General features: G+C 38.5%; 2 protein-coding genes across 4 annotated transcripts in view; one reads left to right on the top strand and one right to left on the bottom strand.

Moving 5' to 3' along the window:
• The window catches only part of adcy7 (adenylate cyclase 7), a 49,070-nt gene extending 33,718 nt beyond the window's left edge, over positions 1–15,352 (top strand). For 2 of the 3 annotated variants that reach the window (XM_026267611.1, XM_026267612.1), the window contains exons 8-27: positions 316–443; positions 580–738; positions 824–956; positions 1,071–1,253; positions 1,822–1,862; positions 2,020–2,079; positions 2,796–2,876; positions 3,000–3,069; positions 3,213–3,310; positions 3,421–3,505; positions 4,858–4,995; positions 5,100–5,192; positions 5,499–5,677; positions 6,020–6,131; positions 6,226–6,384; positions 9,228–9,374; positions 9,951–10,055; positions 11,073–11,187; positions 13,833–13,957; positions 14,066–15,352. In XM_026267611.1, the coding sequence (XP_026123396.1) occupies positions 316–443; positions 580–738; positions 824–956; positions 1,071–1,253; positions 1,822–1,862; positions 2,020–2,079; positions 2,796–2,876; positions 3,000–3,069; positions 3,213–3,310; positions 3,421–3,505; positions 4,858–4,995; positions 5,100–5,192; positions 5,499–5,677; positions 6,020–6,131; positions 6,226–6,384; positions 9,228–9,374; positions 9,951–10,055; positions 11,073–11,187; positions 13,833–13,957; positions 14,066–14,212 (2,358 nt within the window). In that variant the 3' untranslated portion in view covers positions 14,213–15,352. The remainder of the gene's footprint in view (positions 1–315; positions 444–579; positions 739–823; positions 957–1,070; positions 1,254–1,821; positions 1,863–2,019; positions 2,080–2,795; positions 2,877–2,999; positions 3,070–3,212; positions 3,311–3,420; positions 3,506–4,857; positions 4,996–5,099; positions 5,193–5,498; positions 5,678–6,019; positions 6,132–6,225; positions 6,385–9,227; positions 9,375–9,950; positions 10,056–11,072; positions 11,188–13,832; positions 13,958–14,065) is intronic. The other variant, XM_026267613.1, reaches the window with a different exon arrangement.
• Positions 15,353–15,798: 446 nt separating this feature from the next.
• LOC113106061 (bromodomain-containing protein 7-like) lies at positions 15,799–24,657 on the bottom strand. Its single transcript, XM_026267614.1, has 17 exons — positions 24,509–24,657; positions 23,550–23,737; positions 23,332–23,455; positions 23,157–23,214; positions 22,294–22,438; positions 21,995–22,105; positions 21,559–21,743; positions 20,292–20,403; positions 20,061–20,136; positions 19,872–19,979; positions 19,275–19,410; positions 18,985–19,096; positions 18,773–18,829; positions 17,441–17,537; positions 16,998–17,141; positions 16,600–16,743; positions 15,799–16,472 (listed from the first exon to the last, which is right to left on the bottom strand). Exons 1-17 carry the CDS (start codon positions 24,558–24,560, stop codon positions 16,435–16,437), a joined length of 1,887 nt encoding a protein of 628 aa, XP_026123399.1. The 5' UTR covers positions 24,561–24,657; the 3' UTR covers positions 15,799–16,434.
• Between the last annotated feature and the right edge of the window lie 469 nt (positions 24,658–25,126).

The raw sequence follows: 25,126 nt of genomic DNA, 5'->3' as shown, positions 1-25,126 counted from the left end.
TCATGATTTCTTGATGAACAGATGGTCTAAAATAACAGCATTTATTTGAAATCTTTTGTAACATTAGAATAATCTTCACACTAACTTTCTACACATTAATGTAATGCATCCTTGCTGAATGAAAGTATTTCTTTAAAAAAGAAGACTCCAAACTTTTGAATGGCACAGTGTGTGATTAAATGATTATTATAAAGTATAATTCAGTTTGTTATAATTCAATCTTATCATCAGTCAGTTTGGTTCTTAAACAAAAATATCATTGATGAGTTTGAAGATGACTAGTGTTTATTGTGTGTTGTGTGTGTTCCCCTGTAGGAGAATGAGTGTATGCGGATCAAAATTCTTGGTGACTGTTATTACTGTGTGTCTGGCCTCCCTGTTTCCCTGCCAAATCATGCCAAAAACTGTGTTAAGATGGGCCTGGATATGTGCGAAGCCATCAAGTAAGTCTATATATGTTTCTAAAACATGTAAATCATTATTAGCGCAGCATTTGTCCATATAGAGTTTTTTTTTCTAGCTCTGGCCAAGATATGAGGCAGATGACAGGCTGAATATTTTTCTAATCATCACTTGCAGGCAGGTGCGTGAGGCCACGGGTGTGGATATAAACATGCGAGTAGGTGTGCACTCTGGAAACGTCCTCTGTGGTGTGATTGGCCTACGGAAATGGCAGTTTGATGTGTGGTCACATGATGTCACCCTAGCCAATCATATGGAGTCAGGTGGATTACCAGGGTATGAACAATAAATTAAACTGCTTAAGTTTCACATAGAAAACTGTTTGTATGTTGAGATGCTAAATTTAAGTTTTCTCCATTAGACGAGTTCACATCACAGAGGCGACTCTGAAGCACTTGAACAGAGCGTATGAGGTGGAGGAGGGGAATGGTCACCTGAGAGACCCCTACCTTAAAGAGCTTAACGTCAAGACGTACCTGGTCATAGACCCGCGGGTAGAACATTTTAATCATGCATTAGCAGTGTGTGCCTGCCACACACAGTATATATTTATGTCACTGTATGTGAATCTGATCATGTTGATGTGTTGTTTATATTTGTGTGTTTAGTCAAAAGACTCATCACTGATGGCTCCCAATGTCACCAAGCCTCGTGATGGTTTGAAGATGCGAGCATCTGTGCGTATGACACGCTTCCTGGAGTCGTGGGGGGCTGTCAAACCTTTTGCCCATCTGCAGAGCCGCGAGGAATTCAGCACAGATGCGATGGTCAATGGAAAGGGTCGCTGCAAGGTCAGAGTCACACACATTTAAGGAATAAACACTCAGAATCAGACCTCATGACAGACCGCACAAATAGTCAATACAATTTCCTTATCAAGTTATGTCTGACATACAAAGCTCCTGTTTTGGCTAATTAGGCAAATGATAGTAAAAAAAAGGTTTCTGAAACCATCCAGTAATTGTGAAAAATGCGGATCAGACTTTGTGGTAGACCGTGTGAACAACTTCAAAACCAAAATTATACAATATATAGTATTTTTTTTTATTGTGACCATGAATGTCAAGCTTCATAAAGAGACCAAAAGCATGAAAGCAGTCCATTTGGTTTGTTTGCAATATTCAAAGTCTTATGAAATACCCTTTGTGTGATGGATTGAACAGTTCAAAATGCCAGTTTTATTTAGTCTATTTGTTCTGTTCTTCACACAAATCTGTCAAATGTTATCAAAAGACGTAATTGTTTGGACTGTTCATATGCCTTGTATGATCTCATCAATAAGATGATCTTTGTATGCAGAACATGTTTTTATGATGAAAGCAACTCTGTGCCAATTCTCATGTTTGTCTCTGTCTTTAGGATATCCCTCTTAGACCAGTACAGACCAAAATTACTGAAAGGTGAGTTGTGTTTGTATCATCAATCTGTCTGTTTTGTCTGTGTCTCAGTGGAACAAAAACAACAACAAAAACAAACACGGTGTATGGCCTCTGGTTCTGTCTTGCTGACTAAAGCAGTGATGCTGAAGATGTCTTTCTCACTGTTGCTCTCTGACAGCTTTGATGAGTCTCTTGAGGAGCCCTTCAGTTTACCCGCTCCTTCCTTGAGCACATATAAGTGAGTGTAGCCATACTGGCTCAGCCAGCTCTATGGGGCCTGTAGTTTCCACACTAACTACGCAAACGCTTAGTGAGACACTGCTAACCGGTCACACGGTTAGCATGACCATAGCTGCACTCCCGCAGTACACCTGTGATGTGTTTCCAGATTACAGCATACTTTTGGCTTAGACAAGCGTATGGGTTTCTGCTTGCAGAGAGAGAGAGAGAGAGAGAGAGAGAGAGAGAGAGAGAAAGGAAACTGCATTTTCCTTCCTGAGCCATGTTGAGGCACATTGCAAGGGGACTCTTGCAATCTCTCTCAGGGGTTTAAACTAACACACGGCATCCTGCCTGCCACAATCCAAATACACATTCTCAATTCTCAAAAAAAAAAAAAAAATACATTTACATTTTCTATCTTATGGTCTATTTAGATCCCTTAACTACACAAAGCATTAACAACAAAATTAGTCAAGTCATGTATAACTACAAACTTCACACATATACACCCAAGCTTCCCCTCTACTGGCTGCAGTCAAATATAACTCAATAACAGCATGACAACAGCTATGAACATCTTTCCTATCCCACAGTGCTCATATATAGATGTGCATTGTGTGTGTGTGTGTGTGTGTGTGTGTGTGTGTGAGTGTGTGTGTGTGTGTCTGTGTGTTACGTAATGAGTAAAAAGTGTGTTTCTGTGTCTATGATCTGTGTCTGCTGTCTCTGTAGGAATAAATCACAGAAGACTAAGTTTGACGAGGAACTTCATGACAAGATGACCACCACCATCAATGATTTGAGCTCCAGCAAGTTAGTCTTAACAAGCATGCTAAATCATTTAGGATGGAATTAAGTCAAGCTTGGTTAAAGTTGCACATTAAGTATGCATAAAACCCATGAAGAGAGTTTTTGTGTGTGTCTTTGTGTGTGCAGGCACTGGGTGAAGTCTGAAGAGACCTCCGGCCTCACAATGTGGTTTACTAAAAGAGACCTGGAAAAGCAGGTAGGGAATTTAATGTGGCATTAACTTAATGTGGCAGTAACACTTTTGTTGTTCTGTTGGATATTTTTGTTGTTTCATACACTGTGTTGTCCACATGTAAAAAAAATAAAGAAATAAATAGCATGTGTGTGTGATTCTCTCAGTACAGGACTATAGAGATGCCAAGTTTTAAATACTACATTGGCTGTGCCACCTTAATCTTTTTATGCATCTTCATCATCCAGATGTTTGTTACCCAGCAGTAAGTGTCAAGAATAAAGTTGAACACCATAGGCAGACTTGTTTTAATACTGAATGTGTATTTATATTTCACAACCATATTTTCTTTCTCTCTCTCTCTTTCTCTCACAGGCGTAAAAATCTGGGGCTGGCGTTTGCGGTGTTGGCGTGTGTTCTGCTTTTGATTCTGTGCATCTGTTTTGCAGGTCATATACAGGTTAGACCACCACTGCCTTCCTTTGCCTTAGCAAAGACATTTATGCCGCGTTTCCACCGAAATTACCCGGAACATTTGTACCAGGAACTTTTCTCAATACAAAGTATGTGACGACGCAAGACCGGTAAATCTGCAAACAGCAGCGTACTTGATAACTTCAGTCAGCCGACCATGGCTACTGCAATTTTCCTCTCTGTATGTTTACAATAAAACAAAAAAGGATATAAAATACAACTGCCTTCTTTCGTTTTCATTTAAACATAATAACAGCTGCAGAAATGTTAGTTCAGGGATATGTGTATATATACAGCCATTACAGTGAAACGAAATATTATATAAATTAGCTTTTTTATTTTCATTTTAACATAAATTGAATACAGACCAAAGATAACCTGTTAGATTTACCCTGCAGCTGAATTATATTTTATGTTTAACCACTAAAGAGACATCAGAGCCAGCGGAACATATCAGAAGGTCTATCCGAGGAGAGGCTGCTTCTCGTCAGATAGATGATCACTGAGCTCTCGCTGATTGCGTGGAGCTGACCGTCTCTCAGATCGGCAAAACACATTTTTAAATAGGCGCCGTCTTTATAAACAAACCACAGATTTGTGTTTTAAACAACTACATTCTCGCCTGAAATACTTTTAAAATGACATTTCATGACACAATAAAAGTAATATTTTGAAAATGTTGATCCGAATAAATGGTGGTTGAACTCAACCAATGCAGCGTGAACTCAACCAATCAGGATGTTTAGCGCCAAAGTCCCGACCCCGTAAGTTCCGGAACTTTGAAAAAGTACCACCTCGCCAGCAGGGACTTTCTGAGGGGCATTTTTTTTACCCGGAACTTTATTTAGTTCCTGGTTCCTGCGATGGAAACACACCGAGTACCAGGCCAAAGTCCCTAGGTCCTGGGTAAAGTTCGGTGGAATGTGGTGGAAAGGCGGCATTAGTTGGTCTAACGGGTTCTGGGGTAGTTTTGTGTGCCTAACACAATAAAGGTTCACCCCCCTGTGGTTTTATAGATGTTGGAGCATGTAGAGCCTCTGTGTTGCTGTGTACAGTGCTGTAATGTGGAGAATGTCATATGCTGTGTCCATTGTTGGCACTGACTTATACTGGAATGTGAAATAACTAAAAACAGACTGACATTTGTTAAAGTGTCACAAACATAAATACATATACATACTGCGACATACACACAGTGTCCCTCCCAGTGTCCTCTCTGCCCCACTGTTGCTTTTTCCAACACATTCTGGCTTCCGTAACCTTGAGCTTTTGCTCAGGTCAAATCCAGCTCTGCCTTTTTTTTAACAGCTGTTTTTTCTTTCTTTCTCTATTTTTCAGAGGATGTTTCCAGAGAAGTTAAAATCATGTACGTGGCTCTCGGCTCTTTCAGAAGCAGTGGTTAAGAGACCTTTTATGCGCCTCCCATTGGCAACCGTGGCCACCGCAGTCATAGTCATCATCGCCATGTTCAACTTTGTAATGCTTTTTTTAATGCTAAGACAATATTGTTGATATATGTTGTAGGTTGGCCTCTTAACATCTTTGCCCATCAAACTTTCTTTTTTTTTCTTTCTCCACAGTATTTTAAAAACACAGAGAATGTATGCCACACTCTGCAACAAAATATCAGCATCAATCCTAATTCTACTGTACATGACCTTTCATATTTGCCTGTGAGTAGCAACCACATAAATAACACACATGCTAAATTGGATAGCTACATGGAGACATACTTATATATATATAGCTAATTATGAATACTATAAATCCACATTACAAAGTCTAACATTATTTAATTATTCAATTATTTATTATATTATTTATATATATATATATACATATATATATCTGTGTACATGAGGATGAGACATATCCCTGATTTGAGATTGTGTGAGTATTATAGCTATCTTGTTGAGGGGGGGGGGGGGGGACTGTACAAAAATGACTCATTTGGACCCTGTATGATTTTATCTTTCCAGTATTCTGTATATAATTGTATATTGGCATTGATTGCCTGTGGCGTGTTCTTGAGGGTGAGTTTTGAGCTGAAGGTGGCCTACCTCTTCATCGTCTCTACCATTTCCTACATCATCATCTTCTACTCTCGGGAAAATCTCTTCAGCAGCTACAACTGGCTGCTGTACAGTAACCACAGCTGGTAAACTCTCATAAGCACACATGCAGTCGATTGTCATATCATTTTTATTATTGCATATTTAATAGTAGATGTTTATGTAGATCAGCCATTATTTAACACTTACTTAAAATTAATCTATTAACATTTGAATAACACTCTTAAAGGCAATCTTTAGAAAATGTTTCATATTGGACTTCTAAAACAGTTGATTTCAGTGTTTTTTTTAAACATTTATTTAGACTTAATAGAATGTGAATACCATCAATGTATTGGCCCTAACATGGAAATAATGATCAGTATTAGCCAGAATTGTAATATTGGTGCATCTCTAGTATAATCATTCCCAGCGTTTGTCTGTTGTAGTGTGGATGTCAGTTTGATGCTGGGCAATGCAGGACTTATGAAGCACCCACAGCTCATGAGCTGCATCTACATCACACTGTTCTTCTTTACCATGCTGCTCATATCCCGCCAGGTACACACCTCATACCACACACACATACAGTGCCATACTGTCAGGACAGAGAATTACACCACTCTTTGCTCTGTCCTCTCTCTCTTCCTCTCAGAATGAGTACTGCTGTCGTCAGGACTTCCTGTTGAAGAACAAGAACCTGGCCGATAAGGAAGAAGTCGAGCTGTGCGAAAACCTGAACCGTCTCCTTCTGGAGAATGTTCTCCCTGCACACGTGGCCGCTCTCTTCGTGGGCGAGAACAAAAAGAATGAGGTGGGGCTGCTGTCCACTATCTCTTTACTAAACCGGAAATACAAGGTAGGAACCGGCTTCAAATGAGTGGGATGAGCCTGTATATCACGTCTCATGTCATAATCTCATGCCTCCCATACAAGACTAGACATATACCAGTGATTCCCAACCAGGGGTACCTAAGCCGGTTCCAGAGGGCACTTGGGCAAATGTTAATTCTTTCCAATTAGTAACTTTGAATAATTTCATGGTTCTGCAGATCTTTTCATAATATGCATAAGATGAATGTTTGTAAGAGGGCTGTGGCAGTGCATTAGATTAAAAAGGTTGGGAAACATTGCCATAAACCACACAAGATAATATCATGCAATACCATTCCAAGATCATACTGTACACTATACTGAAAATACCAGACCTCCCACACTGTGTTTTATAGTAACCCTCTCAACCATTTTCTACCACAGTCCATACTGAACCAAACCATAATAAAGAAAGATTTTTAAAAATGAGGTTAGAAAATAGGCCTGAAGTAATAATTGTGATTTGTGAGTTTTTATTCACAAAGATTTTTGTTCCTCCCTGATCTGCATTTTTCAAGAAATGTTAGTATACAGGTGCTGGTCATATAATTGGAATATCATCAAAAAGTTAATTTATTTCATTAATTCCATTCAAAAAGTGAAACTTGTATATTATATCCACTCATTACACACAGACTGATATATTTCAAATGTTTATTTCTTTTAATTTTGATGATTATATTGGACAACTAAGGAAAATCCCAAATTCAGTATCTCAGAAAATTAGAATATAAATTAAGACCAATACAAAGAAAGGATTTTTAGAAGTCTTGGCCATCTAAAAAGTATAAAAATGAAAAGTATGTACATGTACAGTATGTATGTACAGCACTCAATACTTGGATGGGGCTCCTTTTGCCTGAATTACTGCAGCAATGCGGCATGGCAGATCAGTCTGTGGCACTGCTCAAGTGTTATGAGAGCCCAGGTTGCTCTTATAGTGGCCTTCAGCTCTTCTGCATTGTTGGGTCTGGCATATTGCATCTTCCTCTTCGCAAAACCCCATCGATTTTCTATGGGGTTAAGGTCAGGCGAGTTTGCTGGCCAATTAAGAACAGGTATACCATGGTCCTTAAACCAGGGACTGGAAGCTTTGTCATTGTGTGCAGATGCCAAGTCCTGTTAGAAAATAAAATCTGCATCTCCATAAAGTTGGTCAGCAGCAGGAAGCATGAAGTGCTCTAAAACTTCCTAGTATATGGCTGCGTTGACCTTGGACCTCAGAAAACACAGTGGACCAACACCAGCAGATGACATGGCACCCCAAACCATCACTGACTGTAGAAACTTTACACTGGATCTCAAGAAACATGGATTGTGTGCCTCTCCTCTCATCCTCCAGACGCTGGGACTCTGATATCCAAAGGAAATGCAAAATTTACTTTCATCAGAGCACATAACTTTGGACCATCAGAAGCAGTCAAGTCCTTTTTGAAGCGAGACGCTTCTGACGATGTCTGTTGTTCAAGACTGACTTCACACAAGGAATGTGACAGCTGAAACCCATGTCTTGCATACGTCTTTGTGTAGTGGTTCTTGAAGCACTGACTCCAGCTGCAGTCCACTCTTTGTGAATCTCCCCCACATTTTTGAATGGGTTTTGTTTCACAATCCTCTGCTGGGTGCGGTTATAACTATTGCTTGTACACTTTTTTTTTTATCACATCTTTTCCTTCCCTTCTCCTCTCTATTAATGTGCTTGGACACAGAGCTCTGTGAACAGCCAGCATCTTTTGCAGTGACCTTTTGTGTCTTGCCCTCCTTGTGCAAGGTGTCAGTGGTGGTCTTTTGGACAACTGTCAAGTCAGCAGTCTTTCCCATGATTGTGTAGCCTACAGAACAAGACTGAGAGCCCATTTAAAGGCTTTGCATGTGTTTTGAGTTAAATAACTGATTATAGTGTGGCACCAGGTGTCTTCAATATTGAACCTTTTCACAATATTCTAATTCTCTGAGATACTGGATTTGGGATTCTCCTTAGTTGTCAGTTATAAACATCAAAATTAAAAGAAATAAACATTGGAAATATATAAGTATGTGTGTAATGAATAAATATAATATACAAGTTTCACGTTTTGAATGGAATTAGTGAAATAAATCAACTTGTTGATTATATTCTAATTATATGACCAGCACCTGTAGTATTATCTAGAAGAGCAATGGTTTTGTCTTATTTCCTTTTTTTTCATGCTCTAGAAATAATTGTATGTTAATTTAACACACTGCTGGTTCCATTTGCCAGGGTATTTTTGTCAATAATTATTCTATTATGCAGATTTGGTGCCCCCCCCCCCCAAAAAAGTATGATTATTAATATTGAAAAAAATATTTGTAGATAAACAGATCATTTATTTTTAGAATTTGTATTTTTTTTTTTTAAGAATGCAAGTCTTTACTGTCAGCTTTGATATAAATTTAATGTCCTTCTTTTAATTTCTTTAAAAAATATTACTGACCCTTTAAACAATAGCCCAATATGTATAGACTTTGATTATTATTTCCCTTTCTTACTGTTATAATATGCAGATTTTATTTGTGAAACAACTCATCAGGTGTCTCGGTACATTCAGTCTTGTGCCTCTCTGATTTCTGAGTTTTGTCCTGTTACTCAAAACACCCATGTCATGTATCTGTGGTTCCTCATACCTATACACATATACTCAAATAGTCTGTGAATGTCCTGTCATAAACCATTTTTTGTTGTTTCTGTTGTATCATGTGAATTATTGAGACACAGAAGCACTGAGCTCTTGCTGCATGTGTCTCTCTGATCCTCTTCTCCAGGACCTGTACTATAAGTCATATGACTGTGTATGTGTGATGTTTGCCTCGGTGCCAGACTTCAAAGAGTTCTACACTGAGTGTGACATAAATAAAGAAGGACTGGAGTGTTTGAGGCTCCTCAATGAGATCATCGCCGACTTTGATGAGGTCAGAGTGATGTCATGTCTCATGTCTCCAAGTACATGCATCTGTGCCGCTTTTTCGCTGATTTCCTTATTCCACTGTCTTTATTCTCCTGTCATTCCCTGAATGAATGATTCATTGTATATGAATAGACTCTAAGGGCGTCACCTCAGCTATCACTGGGGTAGTTTAATGAAATAATGCAGCTGTTGTGTAAATGCACACTCATATCACTTCAACTGCTTCTTTGTGTGAGCTGATTTTGGATTGAGGAGTCAGCAGGGAAAGGGCCAGGACTTCACCCTTTGTTATTGTGATCACCACAACAACAAGGCCCTGGGTTGACTGACTATAAAAATGTTTAGGCCAACAGTTCCGGCAGCCACTTGTTTCACCCAGTGGGATCTAAATACAGGCTTCACATATTGCTAGTACTGAGATTCAGTGTGGTATGGCTGCTTTCCCCCTTTCTTTCACTCCTTATTATTCTCTCATTCTATCTCTGTCTTTTAATGTAAGAAGATAACACCATGGCATGTATTTCTACTGCTCAGAAACACTGATATCCACTTGGCCGTTCCCTCCTCTCTTTACCTGCAGTTGCTGTCTAAGCCCAAGTTCAGTGGTGTGGAGAAGATTAAAACCATCGGGAGCACGTACATGTCTGCTGCAGGACTGAGTGGACCTCCAGAACAAAGCAGCCAGGTTCTGCACTACCACATACCACTATGTAAACATGCAGAGCAAAGGGAATTTAAACTCAAGAATCCGTAAAATTAATAAACAATTACACTGCATTCATTTCTCAACTATCTTCACCTCTCATGTATTTAATATTCAAGAAAAACTGAAAGGGTATGCTCTCTCATGCTAATTGTAGTTTTAGAAACCAGTTCATTTTGTTAAATGGTAAGCTTTTGCTGTCATAGTTCTGACATTTGGTAGCTATTAAAATGGAAAGCAGGCAGTTTGAGTATGCCGTCTGTCATTGTACACCAATCAGTGACAGTATTTGCATATCCTGAGACTTAGCTCAAGGATTACTAAAACAGAAGGTTTACTTAATGAATGGCAAAAACTTTTGTGAATAAAATACATAAATTCATTCAATCCACAATAAATGTAAATGTAAAGCATGCTGGAAATCTCCAATCAAATTACAGTTAAGTATCTGATTAGAATGGTTACTTATTAATTAAAAAAATATATATATTTTATACTTTATTAATAAATGTATTGCATCATGATTGCTGACTGGTACATAGCAACAATTATTAAAATATTTAAACCTCAAAATAAGTAGCAAAAAAATCTTATATGACTGTGCATTTCAAAAGCTTGATATTAACCAATCTACCACAATTTAACGCAAAATAGACAGATTCATTTCTTCTTATTTCACTCTAAGTATACACTTCTGCATCTAATTACAATGCCACGTTCTTGATTTAACAGAAATTATAGTGAATTTCTTTTTTTTAATATTATTTACATAAGAGCATGTGAAGCAAACATAGCTGAGAAGTTAACATGCTGAAAGAATTTATGAATTTAAATAACACATTTGTGCTTTAAGATTTGAATTCACCTTGACTGTATTGTTATGAAAAATGAAAAGAGTGAACAGCTCTTGTGACTTAGTCACCCAGCATTTTTCAAAAGTTTCCTTCAACCTACATAATTTACATAGTTTTGGTTGACTGAGCTTTGTTGTGTCCTCAGGACCGTGAGAGGCAAAATGCTCAGATAGGAAACATGGTGGAATTCGCCATTGCTCTGATCGGCAAGCTGGACGGCATCAACAGACACTCCTTCAACACGTTCAGGCTTCGTGTTGGTAAGTCTGATCATAGAAACCTCAATACCACTTTATTGTTAATTGCTCAGTTATTGCTTGGAGTCTGAATAAGGAGCCAATAACCAAAAGTGCTTTGGCACATATTGTATACGTTAGTTGTCTTCTTCTTCTTCTCTTTCATTGTCTTCTCCGTCTTCACCTCCTCCTTTTCCACTCTGGAAGTCTATGGCAGCCCATAAAACCGTTTGTGGGAAAGTTATGAAATTTGCCACACAGACAGAAGACACTCTCATTATTAACCAAAGCAAATTTTGAAAGAGTATGCAAATAGTTGAATGCATACTTAAACTTAAATTAATGTTAAGATTTTTCGCAATTTGGAATTTTTAGAAAAATCTAGTTTTCATTCTTATTCTAGACAGTGTGATCATTTTCAGACAATTCTGGCAAAAAGTTATCAAAATATTTCCAATAGACCAAACTGTTCTAGCAAAGTGCGTTAACAAATTTGACGAAATTCATGCAAAAACAGAAATGACACTATAGCAATGCAATAAATCGGCGGATTTTGACGAAACTTAGTACATGTTATACCAAGTATGACCTGAGAGCACATGAGTAGTTTTGGCACAGTGCCACCAACTGTTGTTACAGTTTGACCAAAAATCACAAGATTGATTTTGTTAGATTCAGAGTGGCATACCCAATCAAACAATATTCTATGTCAGCCATTTTGAGCATGGACCATTTAGAATTTTGTAGTAAAATGCTGTAGGCTATTTTACAAACAAATTAACGTATTGTTATGAATCTTATCTTATAGAACTGCATACAGTAAAGTTCTGAAATTTGGTACACAGATGGAGGACAGTCTCATCATTAACCACATAAAATTTGAGATTCTAACAAACTCTTGCACCATCAACAGGACACATTTACACTCATGTTTCAGCTAATAACTTTTGAACCGTACGGTCTAAAAGCAAAATCTCTTGTTTGGAATGCATAACAAAATGTACATTTCTACGAATAAAACTTTTTCGCAGTTTAGAATATAGAATATAGAACCATCCTGGATGGTTTGTCCAATTTTTCACCAAATTCAGATCATCTTCAGATCATCAAAAGCTTTTTGATATACCACACCGTTTTCATAAAGCCTGTTAACCAATTTGAGAAAAGTTTGCGCAAAAATGGATATGAGACTATACCTTTGGAACACTTCAGCAGATTCTGACCAAACTTGGTATGTGTTATAACAAGCATGACCTGAGGGCACATGAGTAGGTTTGGCACAGTGCTACATACTGGTCAAAAGAAATTAAAAAAATACCTTTTTGCTTATAACTTCTGACTGGTTTGGCCAAAAATACAAGTTACAAGTTTAGTTAGATCTTCAACGGCATACTGAATCGAATTATACCTAATTTTCCTATGTCCTATATGCCTTTTTCTTTGTTGGTCAAAAGCTTTTTAGTAAAATGCAAAAATCTCTTTAACAGGGTCTCCAACCCCCGCTCCTGGAGAGCTACCATACTGCATAGTTCAGCTTCAACCCTGAACAAACACACCTGAACCAGCTAATTAAGGTGTTCAGGATTACTTAATTAGAGACAGTTGTGTTGAAGCAAGGTTGGACGTGATGTCTGCAGTAAAGGAGCTCTCGGAGAACCCTGGTCTTTACTGCTTAATTAAAGACCGTTCATGAGCTCTTCATTTTACCTCTGTTGTGTGCTTGGCACTTTAATTGCTGCTTTAATTAATACTTGCATTTAGTCAGACTCAAGATGAAAAACACTTTACCTCCAGGTATTGCGTAGATATTTCTATTTTTACTTCTGCATTAAGGGTCAAAAATGAAACCAGTATGAACAGGATGTAGCTAAAAATCTCACTGAAAACAGAGGCAGCTCATAAGAGAGATCTTGGGCATCTTGAGCAGCTCAGGGTAACAGATGCACTCGGGAACTGGCATGAAATACTTCATAAACGCTCCATTTAAGAGTCTGAGTGCATATCGCCCATCTGTGGCAGAGATCTGATAAAAATTATAATAACAGACACAAATCCCATCTAAAAGACTTGATTTGAAAAAGGGAAAAGCACATTCCAGCAGCCGCTTGTGGATCAAACTCACTGCCTCACTAGATCTACTGGTAACACTAGTTTAGGCTCTTTCAACTAGTTGTTTATTAGCATGAGTATTAGCCATTTACTAGTACTAATTAAGCACATATTAATACCTTTCTCTACATCCCTAATCTTGCCCAATACCTAAACTTAACAAATACCTTACTAACTATTAATAAGCAACAAAATATTAATTTATTGAGGGAAAAGTTGTAGTAAATAGTGAATGTGTTCCCTTTTCTTTAGCTTCAAGTTAGTGGATCTATGCAAATTATGTCTGTGAGCCACAATTTTGATGTTTTAAGAGTGATGTCACTGGCACTAAACACAGAACCGTCTAGGGCTAACTGGAATAAAACCAAAATGTTTTAGTGAGATTTATCAAGTAAACTGAAATGAATAAAGACTGCAGAAAACGCTGAACTCAGTTTGGCTCATTCGTGAAGTGCAAGTGGGAACGCAATATTCTGCACGAGTAGTACTATTTTTAAACATCATATAAATGTCATGTTTGCAGAGTTTGTTCACTGATCTGTGCATGTTTGTTTGTGCAGGTATAAACCATGGCCCAGTGATTGCAGGGGTGATTGGAGCCAGGAAACCACAGTATGATATCTGGGGAAACACTGTGAATGTTGCCAGCCGGATGGAAAGCACCGGAGAGCTGGGTAAAATACAGGTATCCACTGAATCACTCTTACAGTACTCACCTCATGATCATGATTCTCTTCTCATTTTAAATAAATCATTAAAACAAAATAAAAAGGTGATCATGTTTGTGTTGCAGGTGACAGAGGAGACGTCTGATGTCCTGCAGAAGCTGGGCTATTCATGTGAGTGTCGTGGCCTGATCAATGTGAAGGGCAAAGGAGAGCTCAAAACCTTCTTTGTGTGCACAGATTCCAGCAAACAGCAGGGCATCGGTCTGAGCTGAGACTGAAGCCTCTGCCGCTGACAGCTTCAAACACACATGCGCACACACACACAGACTCCGGAACCTATATGTGATCTCTTTGTTTTCATTTAAGAATGTTTTATTGCTACTGGATTTGTTTCTTTAGAGCATGTCTAAAGAACTGACATTCTTTCAAACTCGAACATGTTGGAGTTTGTTTTGGCAGCATTTGGAGAACTGAAACCCTCCGACATACAGCAGCATATGCATACACACATCTCACATGAACACAAGCTGAACTTTGCGATACTCTTATGGGAAACTGAGCTCGGTGAAGGAAAATACTGGTTCTCGGTATTGCTCTCAGACTTTCTGGGTACTGCTGTCATAGTGGCCTTGATCCTGTTGGATTTAGACTGATTTGGGATGACTGAGCTGGTCGGACGGTTTTGGCTTGCAGGCAGAGGGAACACGTGACTCACACAAACTCATCACCGCAGACGTTAAGATATCTAGAATTTCTTTACTCATTTAAAATAGTATGTATCTTATTATAAACCTTTCTGTCAACTTTTGGACCAACAAAATGGTGGATGATTTGATTTTTTGGTTTGTTTTCTTAAGAAAAAAAAAAAACATCTTCTAAGTGTTCTGAATGTCAAATCTTGACAAGCAGTGTTGATTTGCTGTTGCCTTTGAGTTGAAATTGTGAATGTTGGAGATGAGCCTTCCTTAGCTTCATAACGTGCTACAAACGAAAACTATTAAGAGATGTTTACATATACCGGGAAAAAATATCAATAATGGAAATTCAATTTACTTTAAGTGAATGTGTGCTTTCATCTTTTTTAGTCTTAGACCTTGACCAAATGGCTCTGTGGCTTCCCTCATCTGAAGTTGGATGTATTCATGCATCTACGCTTACATTGCAGTAGACGGTCTCTGCTTCTGTTCTGTGAGAATGCTTGGTGAAAGTGGGAAGTGTCTGTCTGATGAAGCCATAGGCATACATGTTCAATTGAGATTGAAAATCTTATGCGCCTCTCTGGGTTTTCAGAGTGTTACAGTGACTGAATTTACATGATTTGGTGATTCTACGCTGCCTTTCTGTACCGCAGTGTTTGTGAGGAATGCTCTGTTTTGTATGCATTGCTACAGAATAAATCATTTTACACTTTATATGTTTATAGCAAGTTCATTTTTCATAGATTTAGGATTTGTTGCTTTACCACAGTAGCAAATCTCCAGAGGTCATCGTGAAATACGAATCAGCGTGATTTCCCAGTGCTGCGAGGATAATAATCTTACTGAAGATCTCAGACTTGGAATATTACTTTTAATTTAAAATGTGTAATTGCAAAAGTTTCTCATTTGAGGTTATATAAATCTGGCATTGTCAAACATGAAGGCGATTAAAATTTCCCATGATTCCTTATAAACAACAACAAAAAACCTTTAGTTTGGCTTTAAATCAAAGCATAGGGGCCGACATGTAACAACATTCAGAGGTCTTGGTTTCATTTCCTTTAAGGTTTACACATAATTCTCCCAAAGCATGATAGGATTTGTGAATCTAGACGAGAGAACAAGCCGCTGTCAACTGCTCTCATGTTAAATCAAGAATCTTCAAACCATTTCGTATTTTATTCTAAAGTTTACAAACACTACCCGTGCTGCTACGGTTCATTTACTCACCCTCATCTCATTACAAGCCCGTAAGACCGACATTAGTCTTCAAAAACAAAGTACAAACATTGATAATCGCACATACATACAGCACATCAAATATGGTTTATGTAAACTCTAAACGTGTTGACGTACGAGAACGAATGAGGTTTGTGCTCGCAAGCACATGTGAGCTTCCATCTGCTAGATTTGAAAAGCTTTATGATGTGCTTCTTCAAATCCTTAACTAAATGTGCTCTTGTGAAGTCTTGAGTGAATTCAGTGAATTCAGAAGTGGTTAAGTTTTGGTTGTGTGGACTTTCAGTGGAAAGACAAAAATGATGAGAAAAAAAAAACTTAATTTGTGTGCCAAAACATGAGGATTAGTAAATTATTTACATTTTCAGTTTTGAGTGAACTATCCCTTTAAATTAACTGTTTATTGCTATATTACTCGCTTTTTAAACTTAAGAATAAAACACAAAATGCTCAAAAAAAGATGCTTATTTAATGAAACAGAAAAGTAAATTAGAAACAGCACCATTGAGGGATGACATGGAAGAAGCAGAACTGATCGACTGCAGCGATGGAGGATCTCAACACACTCCCTCCATGGGTTCAGTCATATCTCCCACTGAAACGCAAAACACACATTCCTTTAGATAAATATTTCCTAAGCACCGTCATAACAGTTATTTCACCAACAAAACTCATAAAAAACCATGCCGAATGTCCAAAATATTTCTTGTGCTTAGTGTTACCTGTGGTCAGGTGTATGAACGAGTCCTGTGCAGTATGGTTAGGTAGCGAGATCCCCATGGCCTTTCTGATACCGTACACACTGCACACATCACCAGGGGTCACCTGACTGGTCAGCTGCGCCAGGTTACCTGTAACTTTCTCCGCTGCAAGAAGGATGGTGGGAGTTAGAAGCTATTGAAAGTGTACAAAATCTGCTTTTAAACTGCTGCTGAAACCCTGATGTGTTAATGTGCCACAATACTGACTCACTAAAACTTCTTGAGTAAGGATAAAATACAAACTCATGAGGCAGGAAAAAAACATCACTTCCAATAAGTGTTTGTCTGGTCTCTGAAAGCGAGAGAGCAGCGGACCAGTCATCACAGGTCATCTTTTGTGTGTGTGTGTGTGTACGTACCAAGCTGCAGCTCTTTAGCAGTAGGCGCCAGTAGGCAGATGATGTTTGGTGGCTGTTTAGCGCTCAATCTTTCTTTCTGAACCTTCTGCAGCTCCCTCAGCAACACTGTCGTCTCATCCAGCTTCTGCTGGAAATGCTCTGGTCCTAATGGAGGAAGAGGAATTTTCACTGTGATAACTCAGTCTGTTTAATAGGTGGGAAAGGGGTTCATATGTGTTATTGATGTGCCGTGTTCCACTCCACTGCTGAGAGAGGAGGATCATTATGAATTCATTCAGTATAATACACATGAAAGATGTGTCTCCAGAAAAGAGTTCATTAATAAATTGAAGGAAAAAAAAAACTTTGAGCCTTGATTTCCAGAGTTTGATCACACATAAAAATGTCTAAAAGAATTATGATCCATATTTCAAACAACAAAAAATGTAATAATAAGATTTTACCTTCCGAGTCGGAGTTCTCAGGAAGCAGGTCAGGATTCAAACCCAAAGAACCAAGAGCCGTCACACTGTCACCACTGCTGGGCTCTGACACAACAACCTACACACACAAGCGTGAAGAGGTGGGCATGGATTGAACATCAGAAATACTATTAGTGTCTTTTCGACCAAAGTTCCAGTTTCTTTTCTTTTGAACTTTTGAATGTTATTGTATCTGTATTTGAACTACTGCACAGAGAAGTCCAAGTGCATGGAAGCTGTTTTTACTATTGTGGGTTAGATCACAGTGAATTTGCATTCAGTTCACTGTTCGCACCGGTTACACACAGGATTTATTATTGTTCATTTGACAAATACAAAGTAAATAAAATGGCTATATTCACAAATCATTATTTTAATATTCTGTCTGCCATATTATTTTTAATTTCCACTCTGTAGATTTTACGAAGCACAATAATATTTTGAAACTGAGATGTATACATCTGAATGAAAAAAGCTTTCCATTGATGTATGGTTTGTTAGGATCGGACAATATTTATCCAAAATATAACCATTTGAATATCTGGAATCTGAGGGGTGCAAAAATAATAATCAAAATATTGAAGAAATTGCCTTTAATGTTGTCCAAATGAAGTCCTTAGCTTCATATTACTAATCAAAAATTAAGTTTTGATATATTTACAGTAGGACATTTACAAAATATCTTCATGTAACATGATCTTTACTTTATATCCTAATGATTTTTGACCCACACAATGAATTGTTGGCTACTGCTACAAATATACCCCAGCGACTTAAGCCTGGTTTTGTGCTCCAGGGTCACATATAGAACGTAAAATCCCCTCTTGTTCTTTCTTTAACCCAGCTGTCTTGGCTCGTGTATAATACATAGTTTTAACCTATGCTATTTGTGAAGTTTGGACGGCTAAAAACAGTGTTGAACGGTAGCACCACCCTGCTAAGGTATGCTAGCAGAACCGCTGTCAAAGACGGCCTTCCACACACAGACTAATGCTACAGTATGTTCATAGACGACTCATGATTACCTTTCCCTCTACGTCTACGGCACCCTCACACACAGATTAGTGTGAGTGAAGGAGGAAGTCAAAACCGACAGGGGAGTGTGTTTGTGTGCGTCTAGGCAAATATTCTTTCCATTAGTGTGAAAGTTGGTTGGTGTTGTTGACACAGCTGCTGCAGAGCAGAGCAGAGAGGTTCTGACGCTGCTTTTAAATAGCAGGTTTGTGCCTTTACTTCCACTCATGTGAGCTATACACTAGTATGTACTTCTAGACATCTGAAATCTTACTTTCTGAGGACATGAGAGCGTTTTACCTCAGCATCATCTGTTGCGTCTACTTTCTCTGCAGTCTCCTCCGTGGGCACATTATCCTGAGGAGAACAAAAATCATCCTATCAAGACCAGAATTGATCCAGAGTAAGCCGTCCAGTTGAAAGGATAGATATTACACAGTATATAATTTAAGTGGTATATCGTGTGTTCTTTTCGCCGTGCAGATGAATGAGTGTGTAGTGAGGTTTCTTACGGTTTCTGTCTCTTTCAGCTGTCTTGAGTGCTCTCCACTGGTCAAAGCGTCCAATACATTATCTGCCAACCTGCTCATGTGTTCCTCCGATTTAGCCAGGTAATCTGCAATGCTACACATAAACACATCCAAACTACATTTGTGGAACACAAGGGGAACGGTGGAAGGGTGTGAATCAGGGCTTCATTGTTTGAGAGGCTCACAAAATAACCCAAACGCATGTGGCTTAGTCATCTAAAAACCGACCGATGGATATATTTCATTATCTGGCTGATTGTATACACACACACCTTTCAGATTCTGGCTGACTGCTGTCCTCTCCATAGAAGGAGTAAATGAGATCAGAGTCCTCTTTGCTGATATTGGCAAAACTGGAGTCATATGTAGGAGCATATGAGCTGAATGGGCAGTAATTCATATAGGCAACTGCAAAGACAGAGAGAGAGATGGGCATGTGGGGACTTTTACAGATTCAGTGAACTTCAGTAGCGTGGTGTGGAACAAATGGCACTCAGAAGTCTAATACTCAGGGTAAAAATATGTAAAAAGAAATTACAAGCACCACAGATAGCCAACAGATAAAAATACAGATGAGTAAGAACTTAAGTCCACTGATTCAGCAGTGATTTTTTCCTATTGAAAGCAGGAAAAATTAGATTTTTCTGGCACACAGTATTACATTTCTCTGGCAGTTGAACTATGGGTTTTCAAACAGAGATTATAAGGCAGCGCTCCCATGATCTTCTCCACATGACTGAAGGTAAGGCCACAGAAGAGCGAGACACTTTTTCCATGAAGTTGTTTTTCCAGGAAAATGAATATGAGTACTGAGCGCTGAGACTGATACACAGAAGTGAGAAAATGAACGGAGAGTTATTATATATTACCTGGAGTGACCATGTTTCTCTTGTCCTCTTTGAAACCCTGAAGGGTGTTGATTCCAGTCTGCAGTCTCCCTCCCATCATGCCCAATTTGACTGGGCAGTATCCTGGATCTAACATGGAGACATGATGAACTGTACACTTGTATTGAACGTATGTCAAACTTGTTTTCTTGAACTCTCATTGGGACAAACCTCCAGCGCTCAGGTCGGCGGGGTTCACAATGCCCAGAGTGGTTGAACCATCAGACTTCCTCCTCTCAAACTCCAGCTGCTCATAAAAAAATAAGATAAATACAAAAAAAAAACAACCCCAAAGAAAAGTGACCCTTCATCAACGGCTATCTGACATCCTCAGTGAATGAGCTCACATTTGAGGGATGTACAATAACACATGCTTCATCTGATCTGGTCTTGTACTCTTACCTCACACTGCAGGCTTCTGTTTGAGAGTTTCCCTTCAGAATCCTCAACCATCTTCTTGATCTCCTCCAGCTCTTTCTCTGCTTGGCTCTTAGCATCATCTTTACTGTCCCTGCTACACAAACAATTCAAACACTGATGCAATTCTGGATATATATATACCCCTTCAAAGTGAATAAACCCCGCACATATGAGCCACATCATTTCTTCAATGAATTATAAGTCTATAATTAACTCTGCAGTCAGAGCGGCGATTGGATAAATTATAATATGTTATGTCATAATAGATCAATGTGTGGTCTGTTGTCAAGCTGCTACCCGGCCCGGTGGAGTGGTGTGCAGGAAGAGGAGTCATCCTCCCTGAAAAGCTACAGAGTGTGTGTGTTTAAAGAGCGTGCAGCTCGTGCGCTACAGATGGCCTACAAGTCACAACATGTTTAAGCATTCCAAGACTCTTGGTCACTGCAGCAGCCAAGCCGATTTACGTAGGCACTGGCAAGCAACAAAAAGAGAGAGTAAAACAGAGAACGCCAACAAACACCCCGGCAACATCCTGGAATGTCTCACTGGCTTCAATACAGCAGCAGAAGCCCTGAATGCAGATCCAAAGCCATTGTGAATTGCTGCACAGTTAGAAAACAAAACAACAAAAGCTGAAAGGAAGCATTTTACTGACTGTATCACTCATGTATGTACAGTCATGCTCCTTGTTCCATGCAGGCTACCATGATAAATAACCACTGGAATCAATTCTCTGTCATGGCAGCCATTTAATATCCAAGATAAGGGTCCGAAATTAACTTTAACATTATCTTCTTTTTTTTTTTCCTTTATTTTAATTTTTTTGTAATTTGTTAAACAATCACATATTTTTCACCACTGCCGAATTTAATTGGTTAAAACATAATAAAATAGTAATATTGTGAAATAATGTAATAACTTTTCTGTTTGAATATATTTGTTTTGATGTCCACACCTTGAGACAGACATAAAAGACAAAATAAATTTTCTCCAAACTCTCAACCTTTGATGATAAGGCAGGATTAAGGCCTGTTTACACCAGTTATGAAATAAAACTATTAATGTGAAATGGCCTGGAAGTTTCTAGAGAATCAGAAGGTCTTGATTAGCTGGTTCAGGTGTGTTCAACTAGGCTTGGAGCTGAACTTTCCAGGTCAGAGGCCCTCAATGAACAAGTTTGGCCACCACGGTTCTAGACAAACTAGTCCTAGATAATAAGCAGAAAAAAACGGAAGCACACTATTCATACCTTGGCGTATCTTTGTTCCCGACACGGGGTGATTGGGAGTTGTCACTTGTGTCCATAACAGAGGAGTTCTCTTTGGCAGCGTCTGATGTCCCGCCCTCATCCTCTCCATCTTCTGCTGAATGCCTGCTGGATGTCTGCAGGCCAGCCATGAACTCGATGCTCTGTTTCAAACTGTCCAGTCTCTCCTAAGAGCACACACACAGTTCACTTCCATATGTGCAAGATTTCCAACTTTGTCAGTTTGATGGATTTGAATATGTATAACTGAAGAGGTACAACTTTCTTCCAACCACACTAGCGATAAGATCAAACTGTACGCAGCACACCAGTGCCCTCTGCTGTGAAAACACATCTGGTTTCACAAACCATACCAACTTAATACTTTCTAAATCCAATACAAGTTCTGACACAATTGTTCAGGTTTTTTCCAACTCACCGTGCTCAAGATCTTCATTCCGGAGTGAAGGAGTTTCTTTGCAGCTTTGTAGTAAATGGTCTCTGGTTTGTTGTAGATCATAGCATTCTCACACATCACTTTGAAATCCAGCTGTGGGAGGAACAGTACAGAATAGTCAACTATTTTGTCAAAATGAACAAGATATATTTTCCTCTAAATGACCTTCATCCATATTCAAATGTTCTATGACTGATTCAAATCTTCTAGTCTCTGCAAATGAAAGCAGCTGGCATATTCAATCATCTGTGTCCTGGGAACAGCTGTGATCATCATATTACCTTGAGCTCCTCAAGTGACTGGTATTGCTCCTTCTTCACTTTCTCCTTCATAGTGCTGAAGTCCATGGGTCTCTTTATAATGAGAGAGTACGCTGGAGCGATCAGGTCTGTCACAGGAAATGAGAAGAACGCACTTGGGTCCTTCCTGCAGTAAACAGCAGCCAACAGCTTTCATAATTATAGACAGGATTATGATCATAAGCCGCAGTATAAGACCCACAACACATGTCCGATAAGGTACTCAGATAAAGACTAATTTTGCAGGTAATTTGTGTTAGAGAACGATTTCAAAGTTGTAGGATATAGACTGCCTTTCAAAGGTTTGGATCAATAACTGACTGTATGTTGTTTTGTTTTTTTAATAATACTTCTATTCATCAAGGATCAATTGATCAAAAGTAACAGTAAATGTGTGTATAATGTTACAAATGATTTATATTTTAAATAAAAATGCTGTTCTTTTAAACTTTTTATTCACCAAAGAATTTAAAAAAAATGTATTTATGTTTTCCACAAAAGAATATTAAGCAGAATAACAGTTTCCCACACTGACAATACTAATAAATGTTTTATAAACAGCAAATTAGATTCATTTCTGAAGGATCGTGTGACACTGGAGACTGGAGAAATGGCTGCTGAAGATTTAGCCATCACAAAAATAAATTATATTTAAAAATATATTCATATAGAAGAGTTCCTTTTTTTTTTTTTACAATATTACTGTTTTTACAGTGTTCTTGATATAAGAGACAAAAAAAATCCTACTAGATTCAAAATCTTTGAATATCAGTGCACTTTAGTAACATATGAATCTACACCCAGTCTAAATAGATTGTGGACGGGTTATCCAGGTTCAGTCCTACCTCTGGAGCTGTCGAATGAGCTGACTCAGAGCTTCCTGTAGAGGCGTCTGCTCTTTTTCTGAGGAATTACAAAAAGCCATAATAACCACAGATAATCAGCACAAGCACACAGACCTTCAAAACAACATCATTAGAACAGATCAGCTCTAAACCATGAAAGGGTGCACAGCTCTACCTTCCATTCTGGCAAGTGAGGGAGTGAGGGGCTTGTCCTGGGACACGTCGGAGCGAGCAGGAGTTCTGCTCTGCTCATCCCAGTCTGGATGCACAGAGTCTGGGCCCTTCCTTTTTTTGGTCATCTATAAAACATAACAAATCACATAGATGAGGATGTCATTAGCAAGTAAACAAAACAAGTAAAGCACTAAAACACAGTATTCATTCATGTCTGACCTTTTTCTTTTTGTCAGCCGGTGACACTGGAGGACTGGCTCTGTCCTTCTCGTCCTTCTTTTTCTTCTTCTTTTTCTTGTCTTTGTGTTTGTCGTAATCTACAGAGTCGTCGTAAACGCTCTCGAGGCTAGGGCTGCCGGTGGTGACCTCATTCCCAGCCACTTTCAACACCAGCTTCAGAGGACGCTCTGAAAGACCAGACACACAAGTGAGTTGCCTAAAGTTAATATTGTTATTTAATACAACAATATTGCAATGCTGTCCCATTCATTATCAAAATGTATAAACTGAATCTGATTTGAAGTCCTGGTATGTCCTGTGTCTCTTTAACTGGCTTCTGTTACAAAACCCAACTAGGGAAACCTTTTATCATATTAAGATATATTATTTTGTTGCCGATTTTAGCATTAACAAATAATTGTCTCTTTTGAGAGGAGCTACTCTTCTCTCAGACTACTGTATGTATCAGAGTTTGAAATATACTATCTTTTAAACACACATAACAAATCAAAATAATTGTTTGATTATTATTGTTCATTACAACGCGTGATGCTCAATGTATTTTCAACTGGTTCTAGTTGGAATTACATTTAAGACATTTATGGAAAACAGTCTAAAACTGATTCTGGTGCTGACTTTACTAATCTTATGTTTTTAGCAAAAGCTGCTGTTTTCCGGAGCAAAACAAATGTTAGCCAGCGTGTTAGCCTTTAAATAAATCTAATGAGAAATCACACATTATATTAGTCTTTATAAACCGTCTCAAATCGGTACATTTACTGTATTAATATCACGTTGTAAACATGTAATATCAGACTGTTACTTATTCCCTGACAGCATCAGTCCGATTAGTGCTTCACAAGCTCATCTGAGGTTATAATGTACCTTACAGCAGGCTTTCAGTCTATAACGTTAGTCAAATATTCTCCAGCTTGGTGAATGAATCTTGAGTGACCTACCATCGTGTGTGTGCTTCTCTGATTTGTGTTTCTTGTGCTTTTTGCCCATCATTTAAAGTAAAGCTGGCGGTTCAGTCAGGTCAGTGCTTGAGCAGTCTGCTTCTTTGTTTCGTGTCGGAGCGCCTTCTACGGAGCTCCAGGATTCAAACAGCGGCGCCTAGCGCTCGGCGGCGTGAACTACAGGCTACACGCCATTCGATTTGTTTGTCTTCGTTTGTCTCCGACTGCAGCTCAATAAATAGTTAAATATAGTACGACAACGACAGAGTTAAAATATAAATGTTTAACTACTCGGACTGATGCTGTCAATGAATGAGTAGCAGACTGGTAGCCTATTACATGTAATGTTAATATATTAAATGCATATAAAGCATACATACATATAAACAAAGGAAAATATCTACTGAAATACTACTTAATACCACTAAGAGGCACCATGGTTAAGCATTCAGAATATAAGCGTCCCATAATGCAAAACTCCAAGACTGGTAAAACCGTTTTTAATTCTGTGACAACTAATACAGTGACATTTTGATATCCATGACATGTGATATCCACATCCATGAGTCACTATGTGTGTTTGCTGTCTTTTTGTGGCAGATTATGCATGGATTTCTG

This window comes from Carassius auratus, chromosome 7 (assembly GCF_003368295.1).
Source record: "Carassius auratus strain Wakin chromosome 7, ASM336829v1, whole genome shotgun sequence".
In the NCBI taxonomy this organism is placed as follows: domain Eukaryota; kingdom Metazoa; phylum Chordata; class Actinopteri; order Cypriniformes; family Cyprinidae; genus Carassius; species Carassius auratus.
This window is presented reverse-complemented; position numbering and strand designations above follow the sequence as displayed.